This window comes from Nycticebus coucang, chromosome 14 (assembly GCF_027406575.1).
Source record: "Nycticebus coucang isolate mNycCou1 chromosome 14, mNycCou1.pri, whole genome shotgun sequence".
Lineage (NCBI taxonomy): Eukaryota > Metazoa > Chordata > Mammalia > Primates > Lorisidae > Nycticebus > Nycticebus coucang.
This window is the reverse complement of record NC_069793.1, coordinates 51555534-51575185: the sequence shown is the minus strand read 5'-3', so window position 1 is coordinate 51575185 and position 19652 is coordinate 51555534. Positions and strand designations below refer to the sequence as shown.

At 41.9% G+C, this 19652-nt stretch overlaps 1 protein-coding gene and 1 non-coding gene across 10 annotated transcripts in view; one reads left to right on the top strand and one right to left on the bottom strand.

Annotated features, from left to right (window-relative positions):
- Positions 1 to 19652, top strand: part of TEAD1 (TEA domain transcription factor 1) — a 265733-nt gene that overhangs the window by 226684 nt on the left and 19397 nt on the right. For all 9 annotated transcript variants that reach the window (XM_053560911.1, XM_053560915.1, XM_053560914.1 and 6 more), the window contains one exon: positions 19412 to 19552. In XM_053560911.1, coding sequence (XP_053416886.1) covers positions 19412 to 19552 — 141 coding nt within the window. The remainder of the gene's footprint in view (positions 1 to 19411; positions 19553 to 19652) is intronic.
- Positions 625 to 816, bottom strand: LOC128566227 (small Cajal body-specific RNA 16). Its single transcript, XR_008374512.1, has one exon. It is a non-coding gene; the product is annotated as a small Cajal body-specific RNA 16 (non-coding RNA).

Genomic DNA, 19652 nt, shown 5'->3' with positions numbered 1-19652 from the left:
TTCAAGCAGAACTAATTTTTTAAATACACAAGCATGTGTAATTTTTTTTTTTTTTTTTTTTTCAGTTTTTGGCCGGGGCTGGGTTTGAACCTACCACCTCCGGCATACGGGATCGGTGCCCTACCCCTTTGAGCCACAGGCACCACCCCAAGCATGTGTAATTTTTAAAAGATTTATCTATTAATATTAACATGTAATGAGCTTATTTTTAAAAATGAAATAATTAACACTTTTCAATGTTTTGAAAACATTGAAATTTCAATGATTATAGCCTCGGAGCAATAAACTATTCCATATACCGTAGGTGTAGAATAGGCTAGACCATCTAGACTGGTGTAAGAAACACTCTGTGACATTCACACAATGACAAAATTGCCTAATGACGCACTTCTCAGAAAATATCCCATTGGCAAATGATGCAAAACTATATTCCAAAATCCGAAAAAACCTGAAATCTGGAACACTTCTGGTCTCAAGCGTTTCAGATGAGGCATTTTATTTTTAAAAATGAAATAATTAACACTTTTCAATGTTTTTAGTTTTAATTTCTACTACTGAAAATACAGATGGTTAGAACCTATGATAAGCCAAAGTGCTTTGAAGTTCTCAATCACTTCTTTTTTGTCCTGTTTGCAGTATCATACATGATCATTAAACTGCTGCCAGAATGTACACGCCTGTTAATGCAAATTCAAAACCCAGGAAAGACTTCTGGGAATTCACGTTAGGTGAGGGTCAGGCTGCCTGGTACAGCATTTTTTTAAGAGTTTAAAAGGGGTCCTGTGATCAAAAAATTTGAGAAGCCATTATTATAAAGGATATAAAAAGAGGTTTTTATTTATCTAAGTTAATTAAAAGCAAATTATAAACTGTAGGATATGATGAAAAGAAATCATTTTCAGTACTTCCAAGTTAAATAGCAGTAGTAGTTAATGATAATAAGATTTCTGATAATTAGCATATTGTTTGAATTTAAAATGGTATAGAGAGTGCTTAGAAAATTTTTTTTGTTTGCTTTGTTTTACTTCCCAAATTGCCTCTGTTTTACTCAGTAGATGATTTTAATAAATGCTTATTACTGTGATGGGGCCCTTCAGTCATGAATCTCCAAATAAGGAGGTCTAGTTTGCAGATGTTTAGAATATGGTGACAGGTGTGAGATGTACGAATTTAGAAACAGTTACTCTGAAATGAGGTACTTGTTTATTAAGATTTGCAGAATTAAAATTGAGCACTTCTGTGAAGGTGATAGAAAAACAGCACTCCTTCAGTATAATTATTAGGGATGCTTAATCTTTATAAAGAAATTCAGTCATAACTATGTTAAAATAAAAGAGGGAAGGCAATTTAAATTGGGTTTACAATTTGACATTTTACTGGCTTCCTCTGACAACTCAGTATAAATGGGTTATCTGTAGAATGTACCTGTCCTGGTATGTCACTAGCTGCTTCCAAATGGGTCCCCAGGCTAGACACAGTCACAGCTCACTGCACTGCAGCCTCTTAACTCCTGGGCTCAAGAGGTCCTCCTGCCCGCACTTCCCGAGTAGCTGGGACCACAGCCATATGCCACTTTGCCTAGCTGGATTTTTTTTTTTTTTTTTTGAGACAGAGCCTTTAGCTATTGCCCTGGGTAGAATGCCATGGCGTCACAGCTCACAGCAACCTCCAACTCCTGGGCTTAAGCAGTTCTCTTGCCTTAGCCTCCGGAGTAGCTGGGAAGGTGCCCACCACAACGCCTGGCTATTTTTGGTTACAGTGGGCCCTGGCTGGATTCAAACCCTCCAGCTCTGGTGTATGTGGCTAGTGACTTAGCCACTTGAGCTACAGGTGCTGAGCCTAGATCTTATTATTTTTTTTTTTTTTTGTAGAGACAGAGTCTCACTTTATGGCCCTCGGTAGAGTGCCGTGGCCTCACACAGCTCACAGCAACCTCCAACTCCTGGGCTTAAGCGATTCTCTTGCCTCAGCCTCCCGAGTAGCTGGGATTACAGGCACCCGCCACAACGCCCAGCTATTTTTTGGTTGCAGTTTGGCCGGGGCTGGGTTTGAACCCGCCACCCTTGGTATATGGGGCCAGCACCTTACCGACTGAGCCACAGGCGCCGCCCCCCTAGATCTTATTTTTATTGAGAGGTAACCTATGTTGTATAAAATTCTCCTATGTTAAGTACACAATTTAATGGTTTTTAGAAAAATTTACAGAATTATGTAACCATACTATGGTCAAATTTAGAATGTTCTTCCAGTCCGTTAAGATCTCCTGTGCCCCAGACAATCACTAATCTACTTTCTGTCCGCACAGATTTGCCTTCTCTGGACATCTCATGTAAATGGAATGACATGGTGCATGGTCTTTTGCATCTGCCTTCTTTGACTTACAATGGTTTTGAGGTACATCTATTTGGTAGTATGAGTCAATGGTTAGTTCTTTTTTATTGCTAAATAATGAATATACTACATTTTACTTTATTCATTCACTTGTTGATAGACATGTAGAATGTCTCCACTTTAGGCTATTAGGAATAATGCTGCTATGAAGTCTTCGTGTGCACATATGGTTTCACTTTTTTTTGGATATCTACATAGGAGTGGGGTTGCTGGTCATATAGCCACTCTGTATTTAACATTTTAAGAAACTGCCAAACTGTTGTTTAAAGTGGTTGTACTATTTTACATTTTCCCAGTGAGATATCAGGGGTTTACCTCTTCTTTCAGCATTAATATCTTCAGGTATTATGGTAGGGAACGATTACAGGGAACCACTTAGCTAAGAGGTGCTGGTGAGAAAAGGCCCCAGGACAAGGTATTTGGAGGTGCATTTCAGGTGCATTGAGGGTCCTCGCTTGTATGAGGGAAGTGGGTGGAAAAATCTGAAAAGACAGGAATCAGAATTTAGTTGTGAATACAAAATGGTTTGGGCAGTGTTTAAACAATTTTTTAGCTAAGAGAGTGATGGTATTCTTTTTAGTGAGTATTACAGAGACTGTAAAGGCATTTTGCCTTTTCTAGTTTCATTCTTTATCTTTTTCTGTGTTATGACAGCATCCTATTTATTTCCTTTCTCTTCTTTTTTGCCTTTTTATTTACTCCTGGGTGTGTATTTCTATATCATATTTGAGTACAAAGAGAAGAAAGATGATTTTATGAGACTAGGATGGAATGGGGCTTCTCTTTTCAGCAGTATTTGAACCTACGGACTTAATTATCAGACCTCCTGCTACCATGTGTTTACGTTGGCAGCACTGTACAAACAACTCAGTAAGGTTTTATAGCCTTGGTATATCTGTGTCTCACAGTTGTGTTCATGTTACCAAGTGTCCATGTCTTACTAAGTGGCATCTGTTATTGTTACATGTTTTTATGGGCTATCATGAGCAACAAACAAACATTAATTTTTTTGTTAAGGCTGGGCGCTGGTGGCTCACACCTGTAATCCTAGCATTCTGGGAGGCCAAGGCAGGGTAGGTCACTTAAGCTCAGGAGTTTGAGACCAGCCTGTGCAAGAGCAGGATCCTGCCTTGATGAAAAATAGAAAAACTAGCTAGGTGTTGTGGCAGACACCTGTAGTCTCAGCTACTGAGGAGGCTGAGACAAGAGATCTCTTGACCCCAACAGTTTGAGGTTGCTGTGAGCTGTGATGCCATGGCACTCAACCCCAGGGCAACTGAGTGAGACTCTGTCTCAAAATCAAACAAATTTTTCATTAAACTTGACAAGAGTGGAAGTGAAATCAGGAACATGTTAGTTTATAGGGATAATGCCATGAAGAAAATGGCAGCGTACAAATGGATTAAACATTTTTTCTGAGGGGCCAGAAAGTATCACTGATAAAGAGAGTTAATGGCAGGCAGTTATGAGCAGAACTGACAAACACATTACAAAAATTTGTCCAATGGTGTGTCAAAATCATCAGCTGACTGTGAGAAGCAGAGCAAGCCAAGTAAATATCAGTAGAAAAACAGTTCAGAAAATCTCAAGTGAAAATCTTGGCCAACAGCTTATGGCTCTTGCATCATGGCCAAGCACCAGCTTACACAGCAATGTCTGTGAGGGGGTGTTTAGCCAGTAAACAAATTACTGTATTTGAACATTCTCCCTACTCACCTGATCTGGCCCCCAGTGACTTTTTTCTTTATCCCAAGATAAAAGCAATTGAAAGGAAGACATTTTGACAATATTCAGGACACCAAAGGAAATGTGATGACAGATTTGATGGCCATTCCAGAGAAAGTGTTCCAAAATTACTTTGAAGGGTGGACTAGGCGCTGATGTTGGTGCCTACCTTCCCAAGGGGAGTACTTCGAAGGTAACTGTAGTGATGTTCAGCAGTGAGATATGTAGCACTTTTTCTAGGATGAATTCACAGACTTAATTGTCAGACTTCCCTTAGTACATACTTTATAGTGTTTAATCCTTATAAAGTATGTGTTGATACGTAGCTCTGTCTCTAGAAACTACATTAACAGGACTTCACTTAAATGGAAGCCAGTGATGATAAATGAAAGTAATAACATTGATAATTTCCCTCTGAAGTCCTGTCATGATGGGATGTTCTGCTGTATGTTTACACGAGATCCAAGGGTGTTTTTATATATTTTTACATTTTGATATCTTTTTTAGAACAACTTTATGGCTAGGGGAGAGATTTCTGAGTCTAGCCAATTCATAGAGTAGTAGCAAAGGGCTCACTGGAGTGTGCCTTCCATTTGCAGACTAACCAATCCAGTGCCATGCCTCCCTTATCTGGCCCACAATCCCCCGGAAGCGGTATTCCTCCGCCTTAACCGTCCCCGGGCCAGGGCCACAGCCAGGTACCAGGCAACTTAGGCACCATCACTATGGCTCAGCATCAGTAGAAATTATTCAGACTTGTCTGTCCTAAACTGTTCATCCTGCTCCACCTGGCCTCGCCATGCCTGTAGAAACCCCAATAAAGGCTCTAGCCTAAGCTCCCTCATCTCCCTGCCTCCCAAACCACTCTGAGTCTCTCCCATGGGGCCTTGTGTGGTGTGGTGTGCCATTCCTCCTGTCTTTAGGACCTCTTTTAGGAATTTGTTTTCCTGAACCTCTCCCATGTCCTCTTGTGGCCACACCCAACTGGCCGTCACATTAAAGAATATAAAACTCGTCATGTGAAATGCAGGCTGGATCCTAAGTCTTACTAGAGAGGACAGTGAAATTCCATTAACTGCCTTTGTAAGGTGGGGGGAATAGCATTGTGTTTACACTATGGTTATAAAGGCAACATAATAGTCTAGATAGTCTTGGGAACGTGTAATTTTTAATTCAGTCCTAAATGCATCATGAACCTAATATGATACATGTTTGTGCAATTTCAGTCAAGGAATATATATATATATATATATATATATATATATAAAAGGCTACATTATTTAGTATGGATTATCCTAACAAAATAAGAATGGTTAAATTAAGATAAACTCTGGAAATAGGAAATGACCTAGTCATTAAAAATGATAATTTGAAATATAATGACTTTTAGCTATATGGAAGGGTGTTTCATAAGAAAAGCAAGGTATCAGGTTTAGTGTAATTCTTAACCTGGCATGATTTAAAACAAAACAAAAAACAACCTTCAAATACCTCTAAACCTGTAGTTATTTTTTCGTCATACTCAAAAGTCGTTCATCCATCTTCATTCTCTGTAGAAATAACTATTAAGTTAAATATCCCCTGTTCCCTCAATTCTAAGACACACATTTTTCTCATTTCGACAGTTCTAAAATCGGGATTCTTACTACAGTTGACATCATAAACACCTGCCACCCCTAGGCGGAGGAGCAAGGTGTGATGTGGTTATTATCGCCTGCCCTGGCCAGTGTAGAAGACATCTTGCCATTCCCTTGTCTGTTTAGTTCAGCGGTTCTCAACCCATGGGTCGCGACCCCTTTGGGGGGGGGGGTCTCCTGCATATCAGATATTTAGATTATGATTCATAACAGTAGTGAAATTACAGTTAGGAGATAGCAACGAAAATAGTTTTATGGTTGGGGGTCACCACAACGTGAGGAGCTGTATTAAAGGGTTGCGGCATTAGGAAGGTTGAGAACCACTGGTTTAGTTGAGCTATGTGCGCTGAGATTACCACAAACAGCTGAATTTTAGCTTAAATTTGGACCCCCTAATTAAAACATCCCAGAAAATGACACATTGATGCAGCACTGCGATTGTTGTTATGGTTGAAGAGGAATTTTAGAACCAGATTTGTTGTGAGGCAAACATTTGTCACTGGCAGCTGACCACACTGCTGTTTTCCTTATAAAACACCGATGGAGTGCTGTGTAGGCCCTAAGAAGGGAGGATGTCCACCCACCGGGGACAGAGCCATGCTTCATAGCAGCGTTGAGATTCAGGGAGATGGGTTGCCTGTGATATGGCAGACAGTGCAATTAATTTAAGATAAAGAAAATGTCAGCAGTCCTGGGAAATGAGTACAGACTTTCCAGGGCTAGAAGAGGTAGATGTGATGTAATCCTGCATCGTAAAGGACAAAACCCAAGTATAGCTTGCAGATGACCATCAAAAAGTTAATTTCCAGCCACAGGAAGTTGACTTACTGAAATAAAATTATGGATTTAACCAAGTAAGAAATGCAGTTGAGACTAGTATCTTTGGAGAGGCCTCAAAATTCTACTCTCAGTCCTGATAGCTCAAGAATGTCAAGATGGGGAGCACTGGTCTCAAGAAACCTGTATGCTTTTGTTTTTGTTTTTTTTTTTTTGAGACTGATTCTCACTCTGTCATCTTGTGTAGAGTGCCTTGGTGTCATAGCTCACAGCATCTTCAAATTCCTGGGCTCAAGCCATCCTTTTGCCTCAACCTCCCAAGTAGCTGAGACTACAGGTACCTGCCACAACACCCAGCTAGTTTTCTGATTTTTTTTGTAGAGATGGGATCTCATTCTTGCTCAGGCTGGTCTTGAACTCCTGAGCTCAAGCAATCCACCCACCTCAGCCTGCCAGAGTGCTAGGATTACAGGCATGAGCCACTACACCCAGCCAAAGCTATTTCCTTTTAACATGATATTCATGAACAGCCAAACCTATATTCATAATAATCCTTCATATGATAAAGGCTTAGTCTTAAACTTTGATTGGAATAATAAAGTAATGAAAATAAGATTGTATGGATTCGTATCCTTTTGTCAGGTTTTAACAAAAATTTTAATACACATTGAGTATTTTCTCACCCCAAACATTATTAAATTAGTCATATCTTGGAAACCAGGGTAAACGATGTCATCCTACAGTCATTAATAATGTTTTGCTTTTTAAAATTCTTGGAATTATGCTCATTCAACATAAACAGTTAACAGTATGCTCATAGTCACATAATTTACTTTCTTAATTTTAAAGGAAAAAAAGCAAGGCGAGTTTTATTAACCACACAGATGTGAGAATGTTACCAAAAGCTCAGCACTTGTCCACCAAGCTACATCATAAGAACTGGACAAGTGATTTGAGGAGAAGGAAGAAGGAGGGAAAACGGGGAACTCTTGTCCCAAAGTGCCAAATTTCCTGTACTGAAGCAGAAACTTGGAGCTTTTTAAGCAAGGCTATTGCTTTTCAATTCTAGGCTATTGTTCTTTAACTGCAGTTAATGATTCCGCTGAAGACAAAACCATGACAAAGGCCTGAGGGTCTCCATCCACACAGCACAACTTCCTGTGTGCAAAGAACAAAAAACATTTCCCTGCCCCTTTCCAGCCTGGCCCTAAGCAGGGTTGCAAGTCTGAGTTTCCAAAAAGAGAGGGAGAAGTTTTAAAGAGACAGAAAACATGTTTGCCATTTTCTTTCAGGCCATTTCTTCTGTCACAAAGATTTTATAAAACAGAAAGAGAACACAAGTTATCTGGGAAGAGGGCAACTTTCAGAAGATGCTTTTATCTTGGTAGAAATGAAATCCTTTTGTTGCACTGAAAAGACAGCCGCTGCAAATAAAACCACTGGGCTTTATTTAAAAAGACGAAACCGGCTGCGCATGTAAACTGGCAGAATGGACCCCCTCCTTTGGAGTTGCAGCCTGTTTCTAATCGGATTCTGCATGATTTAGGTTGGAATTGTAGACTTGAGTCTATCATTTGGAACCAAATGTTCCTGTTGCTATTCGTGGAAGGGGGAGTTAGCAATATGGAATCATTTGCTCCCCACATGTTTTGAACTGCTATCAGTAAGAAGGGACCTTTCAGCTCAGTAAGTTTTCCATTTCTATCTACTTCTGTCTCATCTCAAACTCTGTTAAGTTCTGAAGTTAATTGAACAAAATTAAGTGGTAGGACGATTTAAGTGGAAGAAAGATTAGCAAGAGATGTTACCATATTCAGAGAGGCTTGTTAAAGTTTCTCAGAGTAGACTGATTGTTAGTGCTTTCTGAGTAGACTGCTGCCCAGCACCGCTTCCTTCCTGTCCCCCAGCCCTGTGTCCAAACTTCTTTGTGGGCCTGCTGGAGGGAGCAAGGAATTCTCTCGGTAGCCTTTGTTCAGCAGCATGCTATCCAGGGTGGACATAAAGTTCGTAAAATAGTTGTAGTTTGGAATTCACATACACTATGTGAATGTGTGCGTGTGTATACATACATACATGTATATGAATATTCCACGTTTTGTTTTGCTTTTTTAGTTAGTTGCCTGAAAAGTTATTTAATTCAGTAAATAATCCTAAAGAAATTGCTACACATTGGGCACTCTGCCAGCTCCGATTAACATCTGATAGTTTGTTGGCGGAATCCTCTTCAAGGAATGTCTAGGAGTGGGAGGCGACCCCAAGACATTCACCCAGAAGTTTCCCTGGCCATCTCATCACTAGAAAGTCATTCAGCAAACATTCACGAACTTGACCTTGCTTCTGGAGACTGAGGAAACAGACTTGAAGGAGAGGTTCTGCCTTGGGGGATCAGAGTTTGGTCCCTGAGAGATAATCAAAGCTGACAGGTAGCTGGGGGTAGGGGCTGTGCAAGGACCGTGGACAAAGCTTGCTGTGGCACCACAGAGGTGGACCCATTTTGCCTGAGAACATTCTGGAAGGCCTCACAAAGATAGGGCATTTGAACCAAATCTCGAAAGCATGTGTACATATATGTCCTATGCTGTATTTCTGAGATACAGATATACACACAACGTATTTCTTGGGTTTTTTTTGACATGAAAATTTAACTGAATGCCCTGTTTCTGTCTGGCAATCCTACACTTGTTATTTCACTACAAATATTGGTTGTTGGTGGTGGTGGTTGTTCTATATAAGACTTTTTATGCACAAAAACTACAAATCAAAAAAGTCCTGTTTACTGGGAATGGGCGCTGCCTGGGCCAGAGTTCACACACCTGATGCTGGGAAGCGCTGGGGCCGCCCGGCTGTGTGCCCAGGATTCATTAACTGCCTCCTTGGAGAGAAATGGCTTGTGCAGCTGCTTTGTAGTTGAGGGTGAGACCCTGATTCTTTCATCCCAGCCTTAGTGTGAAGTTGCCAGTAGCGATTACCTGAAGTTGTGTGGGTGATATTAATTGAATTTTTTTTAATGAATGCTGGTATTTGTAGGAATTTGCAATGCAAACCGGCAGCCTTTTCAACTCTTGTATATTGTAATTAGAGCAAGCTCTTAAGACTCTTTGAAGTACTAAATGTTTATGAAATTCAAATGGGGGTGCCAATCTGCACAATAAAGGGGCCCTTGGTCATGTTTTTAAAAATCTTCTTTTTTGTAGATGTAAATATATGCCACAATTAGTGGGAAGTAAGTTGAAGAGCAGCGGCTGAGTTTATTCCTATTATTCTTATTTAAAACAGCTGTGGCAGGCAAGCTACAGCTGCTGTTGGGTTGGGCTGGGCAGGGGCACAAGGGCCCCTGAGTACACACACTCTCCAAGACCCTCTTCCCTCCGGGCAGGCAGCCCCTTCATTCTGCAAATGCTGGCTGCTTTCTGGGGAGCTGTCTCACATCACCCCAGGCCCCTGAATGCCAGTGGGGCTGGCTTCAGGGGTCTTGGCCAGGATGCAGATGTATGCAAATTAGATGGGTGGGGAGAATTTGGGAGCAGCCAGCTTTCTGCAGACCTCCCAGCTGGGCACTGCCTCTAGGGGCACTTCTGCAGGACCGTTCCTGGCCAGCACAGAGCAATTGTCCTTTGGTGCCTGTACGAGCAGCTGCGAGGCCATGCAGTGCCCTGCCTGGCTGAGCCTCACCATGTGGCAGGCCTGGACAGCTGCCCGCAACAGGGCCCAGCTCCCTGTGCTGCCTGCCAAGGAGCCAGATGCTACCATTGGAAAAAATTGCTTCACAATTTGAAATCTTGGTCCTTTGATCGTTGCTTAGAGAGGATGAAGAGAAGAGGTTCAAAGTGGTGGTGGTGTTTTTTTTTTTTTTTTTTATCCTTTTTTTAACTTTTTTTTTCCTTTTATTAAGTCATATATACATAGATCCATCAGTGCCTATTAGCCTGTTTTTGGTCAGGGACAATCCTCTTGATGTTTTCATTTTTGCAATCAAGCCCTCTGGGGAAGAAGAGAATGTCCACATCCTGCCCCTGACCCCAGGCCCCTATCTTCTTCCTAGGGGGTTACCTGCTTCCCTGTTCCAGCACACTTTTCCCCAATGAAGCCTGGGACCCAGTAGCTGTCTTCAGCAGACGCTGCTGGCTCCCATCCTTCACTGGACATTGGGAGCTGTCGCTTCCTCATCCTCTGCCCCCTGCAGCCGGATCTCGGGTTTGGAGAGGCCTGAGGTCTTGCAGGGATGATCACTCTCCCCTGGCCCAGCCTTCCCCTTAGAGGAATTTGGATCCCACATACCTGGTTGAGGCCTTGTTTTTTTGTTGTTGCTGTTGTTTTTTCCTGATCCTTGAAATGGGATAATTATTGGAAGCCTTTCCATTTTTAATATTGACTCTAAAAGGTCAAAAACATGAAATTAAACAGAACATACCCATGAGTAAATGGGCTGAATGAAAGCTAATAGAGGAGAAACCTATCTGAATTCTTGCCTGGCAGTTTAAATGTTTCAGTTGTGGGAAAAATAAGTGTAAGAGAAGGATGATTTAGGGAAGAATTTGGCAACATTCTGAGGGTGCATGTTTTGTTCCTTGGCTTTCTGATGCAGTCCACGGCCTTTGCCTGTCACTGAAACCTGGTTTTGCTTCTACCTTATTTTGTTTTCCAGGACCTGCCTACAAATAGACCTTACAGTCTTTAATTCATTGAATACACAGGTAGTAATGATGGCCTTTTTTATTTCCAGGAAAAACTTCCGTAACGTCTCTAATCGTGCCTTTGTGGAAAGGATGGTAATTTTTGTATCTGACATATTATCCCCAGTATCTAAGACTTGTCATAAACTCATGATCAGGAAAAAAATCCAGATTGTTCTGTTTGGAAAAGTAAATGTTACATCTGTGCCACACACCTGACAAATGTGGATTGGGGCCAGATGCTTATTGATTGCAGACCATTGTCTAGGTTGGGGGAAGGTCTCTGTAGATGTGAGCTGAGGCTCTGACTTCATCTCTGTCCTGGTCAGTATTTTGAATCAAGTTAATAGGAACGATCGTGGGTATTGTTAACAGCTGTCATTCGTATGGCCTAGTTTGCAGATGAATTTCATATGTATCATCTCCCTCACTGCAGTGGCCTTTGGAAATCATCTTCTCTGTGGAGAAAGATGAGAAAAGTGAGACCCAAAGAAGTGACCTAAATCCCTCGCTTGTGCTGTTGGTGCTCAGTCAGCTGAGATGAGATAGTAGCAGATAAGAGGCAACATTTGCAAATACCTGGACTACAGGAATGAAATGAATGGAGGTCTGAAAGGAGGATAGAGTTTAATAAAAGTAAATGTAGAACTGGAGTCCTGGAAAGCAGACAGAACCTGAAGAACCTTGTGGGTGAGGAGGAGGAGGAGGGAAAAGGTGAGATTGGGGAGAAATGAAAGAGAATTGTCTCATAAAAGTGTTCTTAGGTCTGTGCTGGGTGCAAGTTACAGGGGTGCTAATTTCAATTTAACAGGTGTGATAAGCAGAATAATAGCTCCCCCAAACATGTCCCCATCTGTATCTATGGGGAGATGGATGGCATCTGCCATCCATTCTCCCAAGGGAGAATGTCTTGGATTATCCAAGTAGGCCTTGTGTAGTCCCATACTTCCTTAAAAGTGAAAGAGGGAGGCAAAGAAGATAATCCAGAGAGAAAACAGCTGGAAATGTGAGAAGGACCCAGCTGGTTGTTGCCGGCTTTGGGAAGGGGATTGTGAATAGTCTGAATAGCTGGAAGAGGCCAGGAAACAGATCCCTCAGGTGCAGCCCTGCCAGCACCACAGTCTTAGCCTGCAGAGACCTGTGTTGGGTTTCTGACCCACAGGAGTATAAGATACTAAATTTGTGTTGTTTTAAGCAACGAAATGTGTGGCAATTTGTTACAGCTGCTGAGAAAACGAATGCAACAGGAAAAAGAACTATCTAACAGTTAGGACTATGTAGCAACATTATGGAAGTAATGATTTTCCTGGGTCTGAAAGTATTTGCCGTAGTGGCAGTGCAGGTCAGGGTGCTGTGGAAGGGAGGCAGGAGGAAGCGGAGGCCTCTGAACTCATTTTTGTTAGTATCTCTATTTCTAGAGGAAACTGAGATAAGGCTCTTAGAAGAGCCTGGTTCCCCAGACTTGCCCTCCCAGCCACATTTTCCGAGTGTTGGTTTTTAACATTAGAACCATGACCAACTTTTATTTATTTATTTATTTATTGGCTAGCTGGTGCCCAGGGGATAGGATATGGTCTGACTTTGGAATTTACTGGGAAGATAAGTCTGCTGGATTTTAGCTGTTTCTTGGGTTTTATCTATTCATTTGCTTTTGGAAAATATCCTGTGGTCAGATAAAAGCTAATCAAGCAGAAATAGTTTGACTCTCTGATAGCGATGCATTTTTTACTCATTTTCTTGCTTTCAGAATTATATGAAATTGATTTGCTTCCCATTACAGCTTCCACGTTGGGTGGGGAGGTGTGGGATGTGTCTGTGGGCTGGGTGACAAACTCTGTGCGAATCCCAGGCTCTCTTCAGACCTTGCCTCCTTTGTTGTTGACTCAGTACTGGTATTCTTTCTTTGATATGACCTTTACTTCTTGGGAGTTCAGTGACTATTTCTGGAAGAGTCATAATACCATCAGCTGACAGATAATTATCTCTTGCATCAATACCTCTTGCTAGAAAATTCCTGAAGAGCAGCTGCGATGCGGTTGGGTGGCTGTATGATTGTTTCCATATTCAAGGGTAATTCTAAAAGGGTATTCTAGTTACAATAGAAACTTGGTTATTTACTAGTAGTTGAGATGCCTATTAAAACCTAACCTATTGCCTTTACACTAAAGGTTAAATATAAAATTCTCTCAAACTGTTGAAAATAAAAGCAAGATAATTCAGCAACTATCAGCGCCACTTATCTAAATGAATGCTAAAATGCACATGGAGCCTATGGCCCACAATTACGCTCCCAGGGACACCCATTGAAACACAGCCATGTGTTCATCAAGGGTATATCCAGGAATGGTTGTAGTACGGCTCTTCATAATTGGTCCCCACATGCCTACCGTTCTAAACAAAAGGTCACTGGTAAAATTTTAAAAAATCTTTTGTTGGCCTAAATCCTAAGAAACTGGTGGCATTAGTATTGAATTTTTATCTCATATATATTAGGTTGGTGCAAAAGTAATTGTGGTTTTTGCATTATTGAAATTGGCAGTTTGATCCCAGACTTACAGTCTTAACTGCGGTTATGTTATACATCATTTTAATGTGCATTTCTCCCTTGGTTATCTTGCTAATGACCTATTACTTGCTGTTTATATTTATTTTGGATGGTGGAAAGGATGCTAGACAAAAAGCAAATTCAAGCAGTTTTCTTATTTGAGTTCAAAATGGATCATCAAGCAGCAGAAAATAATTCCCAACATCAACAACCCATTTGGCCAAAGAATTACTAAGGAATGCACAGTGCAGTGGTGGTTGAAGAAGTTTTGCAAAGGAGATGAGGAGTGCGGTTGGTGGCCATTGGAAGTTGACAACAACCAATCATTAAAGCTGATCTTCTGACAGCTGCATGAGAAGTTGCTAAAGAACTCAACCATGACCATTTTACACTCATTCAGCATTCAAAGCAAATTGGAAGGGTGGAAGTGCTCAACAAGTGACTGCCTCATAAGCTGACCAAAACCCAGGGAAGTTGTTTTTAAGTGTCTTCTCTTCTACACAACAACAACAAACCATTTCTCAATTGGATTGTAATGTTCAACAAAAAGTGGGTTTCATATGACAACTGGTACAGTGGTTGTACCAACAGGAACCTTCAGAGCACTTCCAAAATCCAAACTTGTACCCAAAAAAGGTCATGGTCATTGTTTGGTGGTCTGCCACCAGTCTGATCCACTACAGCTTGCTGAATCCTGGCAAAACCATCCCATCCAAGGAGTATGTTCAGCAAATGGGTGAGCTGCACTGAAAACTGCAATGCCTGCAGCCAGCTCTGGTCACAGAAAGGGCCCCGTTCTCCGTGACAATGCCCGACCACACGGCACACAACCAGCACAACGGGGTCTCATCTTTCTCAGAAGCTTAATGAATTGGGCTGCAGAGTTTTGCCTCATTCACCATATTCTCCTGATCTCTCACCATTTTCTTCAAGCATCTTAACAACTTTTTGCAGGGAGAACGTTTCTACAACCAGTAGGATGCAGAAAATGCTTTCCAAGACTTTGTTGAATCCCAAAGCACAGATTTTTACGCTACAGGAAGAAACATAGTTCTCATCGGCCACGATGTGTTGATTGTAATGGTGCCTATTTTGATTAATAAAGTTGTATTTGAGCATAGTTATAATGATTAAAAGTTCATGGTCCAAAACCACAATTACTTTTGCACCAACCTGATACATGCATATAACATATATATGCTCCAAATTAGCACACATGTTAGTTATCCATTATATGGCTTCTTTAATAACACATGTGGACGTAGCCTGGTATTCATTTCCAGAGTAGGTTCTTAGTAGTTTGGAATCATTGGAACTTGCCTCAGGTGCAGGTAAATCTGCTCCTTCATACAATGGTTTATACAGATGAGCGAAAGTAGTGTAGTGATTGTGAAGACAGGGACACAGGACTTAAGTTACTTCAACTCTGCAATTCTGTTTCTGCTTTTGGAGTTTTTAATGTTTAAAATACAACAGCTGAAATAAAGTGCTGATTATTCCTGAAAATAATTTTCTTGAGTAAAGGAAAGGGGCCTTGAAAACAATCCACTCAAGTAGTGTATCTGCCAGGTGTGGCCCTGCCATGGGGCAGCTGCTTTCACTAGTATGCCTTAAGCACAGAACCTTGCATAGTGCTGAACACTTTCAGCAGTTTTGCTAACATCAAATCATGGTGACTCGCTTTTAAAGTTGTTCTAAAGTTATTTTGACAGATTATCTTGTAAAATTTAAGTTAGCTGAGTTTGACAGTTTTTTAACATAACCCAACTTAGTGTAGCCTCTCAACAGCAGGTGCCCCCAATTGCTAATTTCCCTGTGTTCCATCCCACACTCTACTCTGTACACCAAAAACACCAGACTTTTTTTTCCCCTTTTAGAGACAAGAGTCTTGCTAATGTTGTCCAGACTGGTCTTGAACTCCTGGACTCAAGTGGTCCCTCTAGCCTTAGCCTCCCAAGTATCTGGCATTATAGGAATGCACCATTATCCCTGGCTTTTCAGACTGCTTTTGATTGTTTACCGGTCTTTGAGAACTTGATTACATCAAAGATAACTAGTTTGAATTACAATATTAGTTCACAGTGTATTCATAGCATGCGAATATTTTTTTCCACCCCCAACCCCAGTCTCTCTCTGTTGCCCAGGCTAGAGCACCATGGTGTCATCATAGCTCACAACTCCTGGGCTCAAGTGATCCTTTTGCCTCAGCCTCCCAACTAACTGGGACTACAGGCACCCACCACAACACAACACCCAGCTAGTTTTTTCTGTTTTTAGTAGAGACAGGGTCTCACTCTTGAACTCCTGAGCTTGAGCAGTCCCCCCACCTCATCCTCCCCGAGTGCTAGGATTACAGGCATGAGTCACTGCGCCCAGCCCCTGAATACTCTTTTTCAAAGCTGAGAATTTGTTAAAAGTTGAAAGAAAGTACAAATAATTGCTAATGCACCTTTTCTGCTTTACATATACCATTTCTTGGCCGTTTATTGGGAAGTACCCTACATAGTCACCAGTAGAGCATTATAAAGTCAGGGACAATTGTGTAGTAGAATAGTATGCAGCCACTAGAAAGTGTGGCTGTTTGTTATTTTAAATGGTAGTTCTTTATTACCCCCAATGTCCTATATCAGTACTATTCTGACATGTACAAGTATCTGTATTTTTTAAAGCAAGGTATTGAAGAGTGAAGATAGTGTGCTACTCTCTGTGCAGAAAGGGAGAAAGTGTATATGATGTGCTTAAGTACCTCAGTGCTAAATGTCCTAAAAGGATGCTTGAGAAATGAGTAACACTGATTCCCTATGATTATTCCCTAAAGTAAGTTTGTCAAATAAAGAGGCGGGGGTTAAAATGATGCCACATCTGGAGAGGTTGGCGAGTGTGTGGGGCCATGCCCTTCTTGCAGTTTGATTTTCTCCTGTACTCCTTGACTTACAACGTAGATGTTTTTACTTTAAAACAAAATACTAAAACTTTTTGGCACAGGCTACATCGTAATAGAGCATTAATCCTACCACCTTCAAACACCTGAGCCACTTTTTAGAGCCGTGTGTTTCAAGGTGAAAGCAAAACAAGGCAGGGGCAATTCTTAAAGGTAATGAATGTAATCCCAACCTTCAGAGCTCCCGCGTGGGAGGATGTGGGGGGAGCCTGTCTCCCCTGGAGGCTGGTGCTCAGTTAGCCCCGGGGGCCTCGTCAGCCTTGGGGAGCTCAGAGGCAGATCTCAGCTAAGCAAAGACAAGCATTATTTCCTGCTAAGCTGCTCTTCTGTGGAGCCAAATGTTAAACCCTTGAATGTGAGAAAAATGCACACCTGGGTATTTTTATTTATTTACAATTTGTACCCCATAAAATCCAAAAAGCAAAATGTTAGAAAGCTTACTAGATTTATGAATAATGTAAAACTGGACAAGTACAGGTTAAAGCAGGTTGGAAACAAGTAAAAGGAGCTGTACCCCGGCTGTTAGCAGCTGTTAGAAACCCCTGGGACAAGTTAATTACTGTAGCCGAGCACTGAATTTAGCTTTGGATTTCTTGGCACGTAAGGTAGAAGGGGGAATATAAAGAATATGGTTTTCTTTATTTGAAAGCAGAAAATAGGAAGTTGTGGCTGAGAAGATGGACATTTTCTTGATATCCAATTCAAGTAGGAAATTCTAGTGCAGGTCCTTAAAAAATATGTAGGATAACCCAGGTCTTTATGGTACCTGCCAAGGTATTAAAATTGGTCAGAATGTGCCAAACCTCACAAAATATGAAGTCTCATTTGACACCCACCTCTGTCTCAGCAGCCACCGCACCAGCCCAGGTATCGTCATCTCTCGTTGGGATGCTATGCTGATGTGGTCTGCACCCACTCTGCTCCCTTCTGGAGTCCTCTGTGAACTGTGCTCAGGGTGTCTCTTAGGAACGCAGGTCTGATTGTGCCCTGTCCCTATTCCGGTCCTATCTGTTTGTCACTCCTGTGTGCTTCTGTCTCAGGATGTGAGACCCAAACCCTCCCGTCTCCCCAGCTGTCCTGCTGTACCCTCGCCCTGGTGTCTCTTTAACACTTCTTTCTGGCCATGTATCCCTTGAACCTCCTTTTCTCTCTCTTATTAGCGTGTACTCCTCTGCTTGAACCACATCTTCCTTCTTCGGAGTGAAGCTGCGTCCTCATCAGAAGCATCCAGACCCCTGGGGCCTCTCCCCAAGGTTGTCTGTTCTCTCATCCCCTGTGCCTCTCATGGTGGGGCTTATCTCTGTTGGGGTGTCTGCCCCACTAAATCTTAAGCCTCGCAAGGCCAGGGACTGGCTCAGCTTTTGCTCACTGTTATTCCCAGCTCTAAACACATCACCTGATCTACAGTAGGGTGTCAGTAGATACTCAAGGGAAGGGGGTCCTGTTAATCAGTGACTGTCTTAGTCTGTTTTGTGTTGCTATAACAGAATACCACAGACTGGGTAATTTATAAAGAACAGAATCTATTTTTTCCATTTCTAGAGGCTGGAAAGTTGAAGTTTCAAGGCACCAGCATCTGGGGAGGCCTTCCTGCATCCTCACATGATGGAGGGCAGAAGAAGGGCAAGAGAAAGCCAACTACTTCCCGAAAACCCTTTTACCGGCTAGGTTAACCCATTCCTGAGGGCAGAGCGTTCAACTCCTGAATACCTCTCCAAGGCCCCGCCTTCCAACACTGCATTATGGATTCAGTTTCCAACACATGAATTTGAGGGGACACATTCAGACCACACCAGTGACCCAAACACTGCAGCAGCTACCTTCTGTAATGGGCAGTATCTCCTGCCGAGACATTTTCCCCAAAGAACAGCACTCATCACTTCATTTCCCAGCACCAAAATGTCCAAGGAGCTTCCATTCCTTAAGAGCACACAATCCACACCTTTTATTTAGCCCTCCTTGACTTGCACTCAACTTACATTTCTAAACTCATTTCTCCCAGGCTTCTGCCCTCACTGTTACCCCAGCCCAGCCTTGTCTGCATTGGCCCATCTTATCTATCCCTTAACTAAGAACCCTGGTTGAAAGTACTGCCTTCCGTTGTTGGAAGTACCTTTGACGTGGTACTTCTTTGCTCTCTGAGTAATAATTATTTTATGTAATCTGTCTCCCGTATTAGGTCATGACCAAGTCCTATATAAAGTCTAGCATGAGCCTCCTATTGTGGGCACTTAATACAGATGTGCTAAATGAGTGGCACTTGTGTTCACCATCTCAGTAAGACTGTTTCCCTTCTGGATGCTGTCGTTTTTAGTAATGTTTCTGTTTTTACTTACAAACAAATGACTAGTCAGCTATAGAGTCTCCTGTTATTTTAAATATCTCTAAAGATTAGTGAATAGGAATCTAATTCATATCCTGTTTTCTGCATATATTTCAAAGACTATGTGGATCTTTTATCGTAAGGGCACAGTATTATTCTGATACTAAGTGCAAGAAAGTAAAAGGAAATCAATACATGTGGCATGTCACTTCGAGGGAAGACTGCCCAGGTTAGCACCCCCTTCAAAAAATGACCGATGGGCATTGAACTTGTTCACCTCGCTGCCTCTCCAGGCCAACCCTCCCCTCCACTCAGCCGCATAGAGGTCTCACCCTGACAGTTACTGCTTGGGGCCCTGGGATGAGAGAATAACCTCTACTTCTATTTGCTTTCCAACAGGCTGATTTAAACTGCAATATTCAAGATGATGCCGGGGCTTTCTATGGTGTAACCAGTCAGTATGAGAGTTCCGAAAACATGACAGTCACCTGTTCCACCAAAGTTTGCTCTTTTGGGAAGCAAGTAGTAGAAAAAGTAGAGGTAAGTTGCCTTCTGTGTACCAGAATCTCCATTCAAGGGCAGAGAGTTGTATTTGGGGGTGTTCCCTCCTTCCCCTCCCCCTTTCTCCCACTTTTTTCTA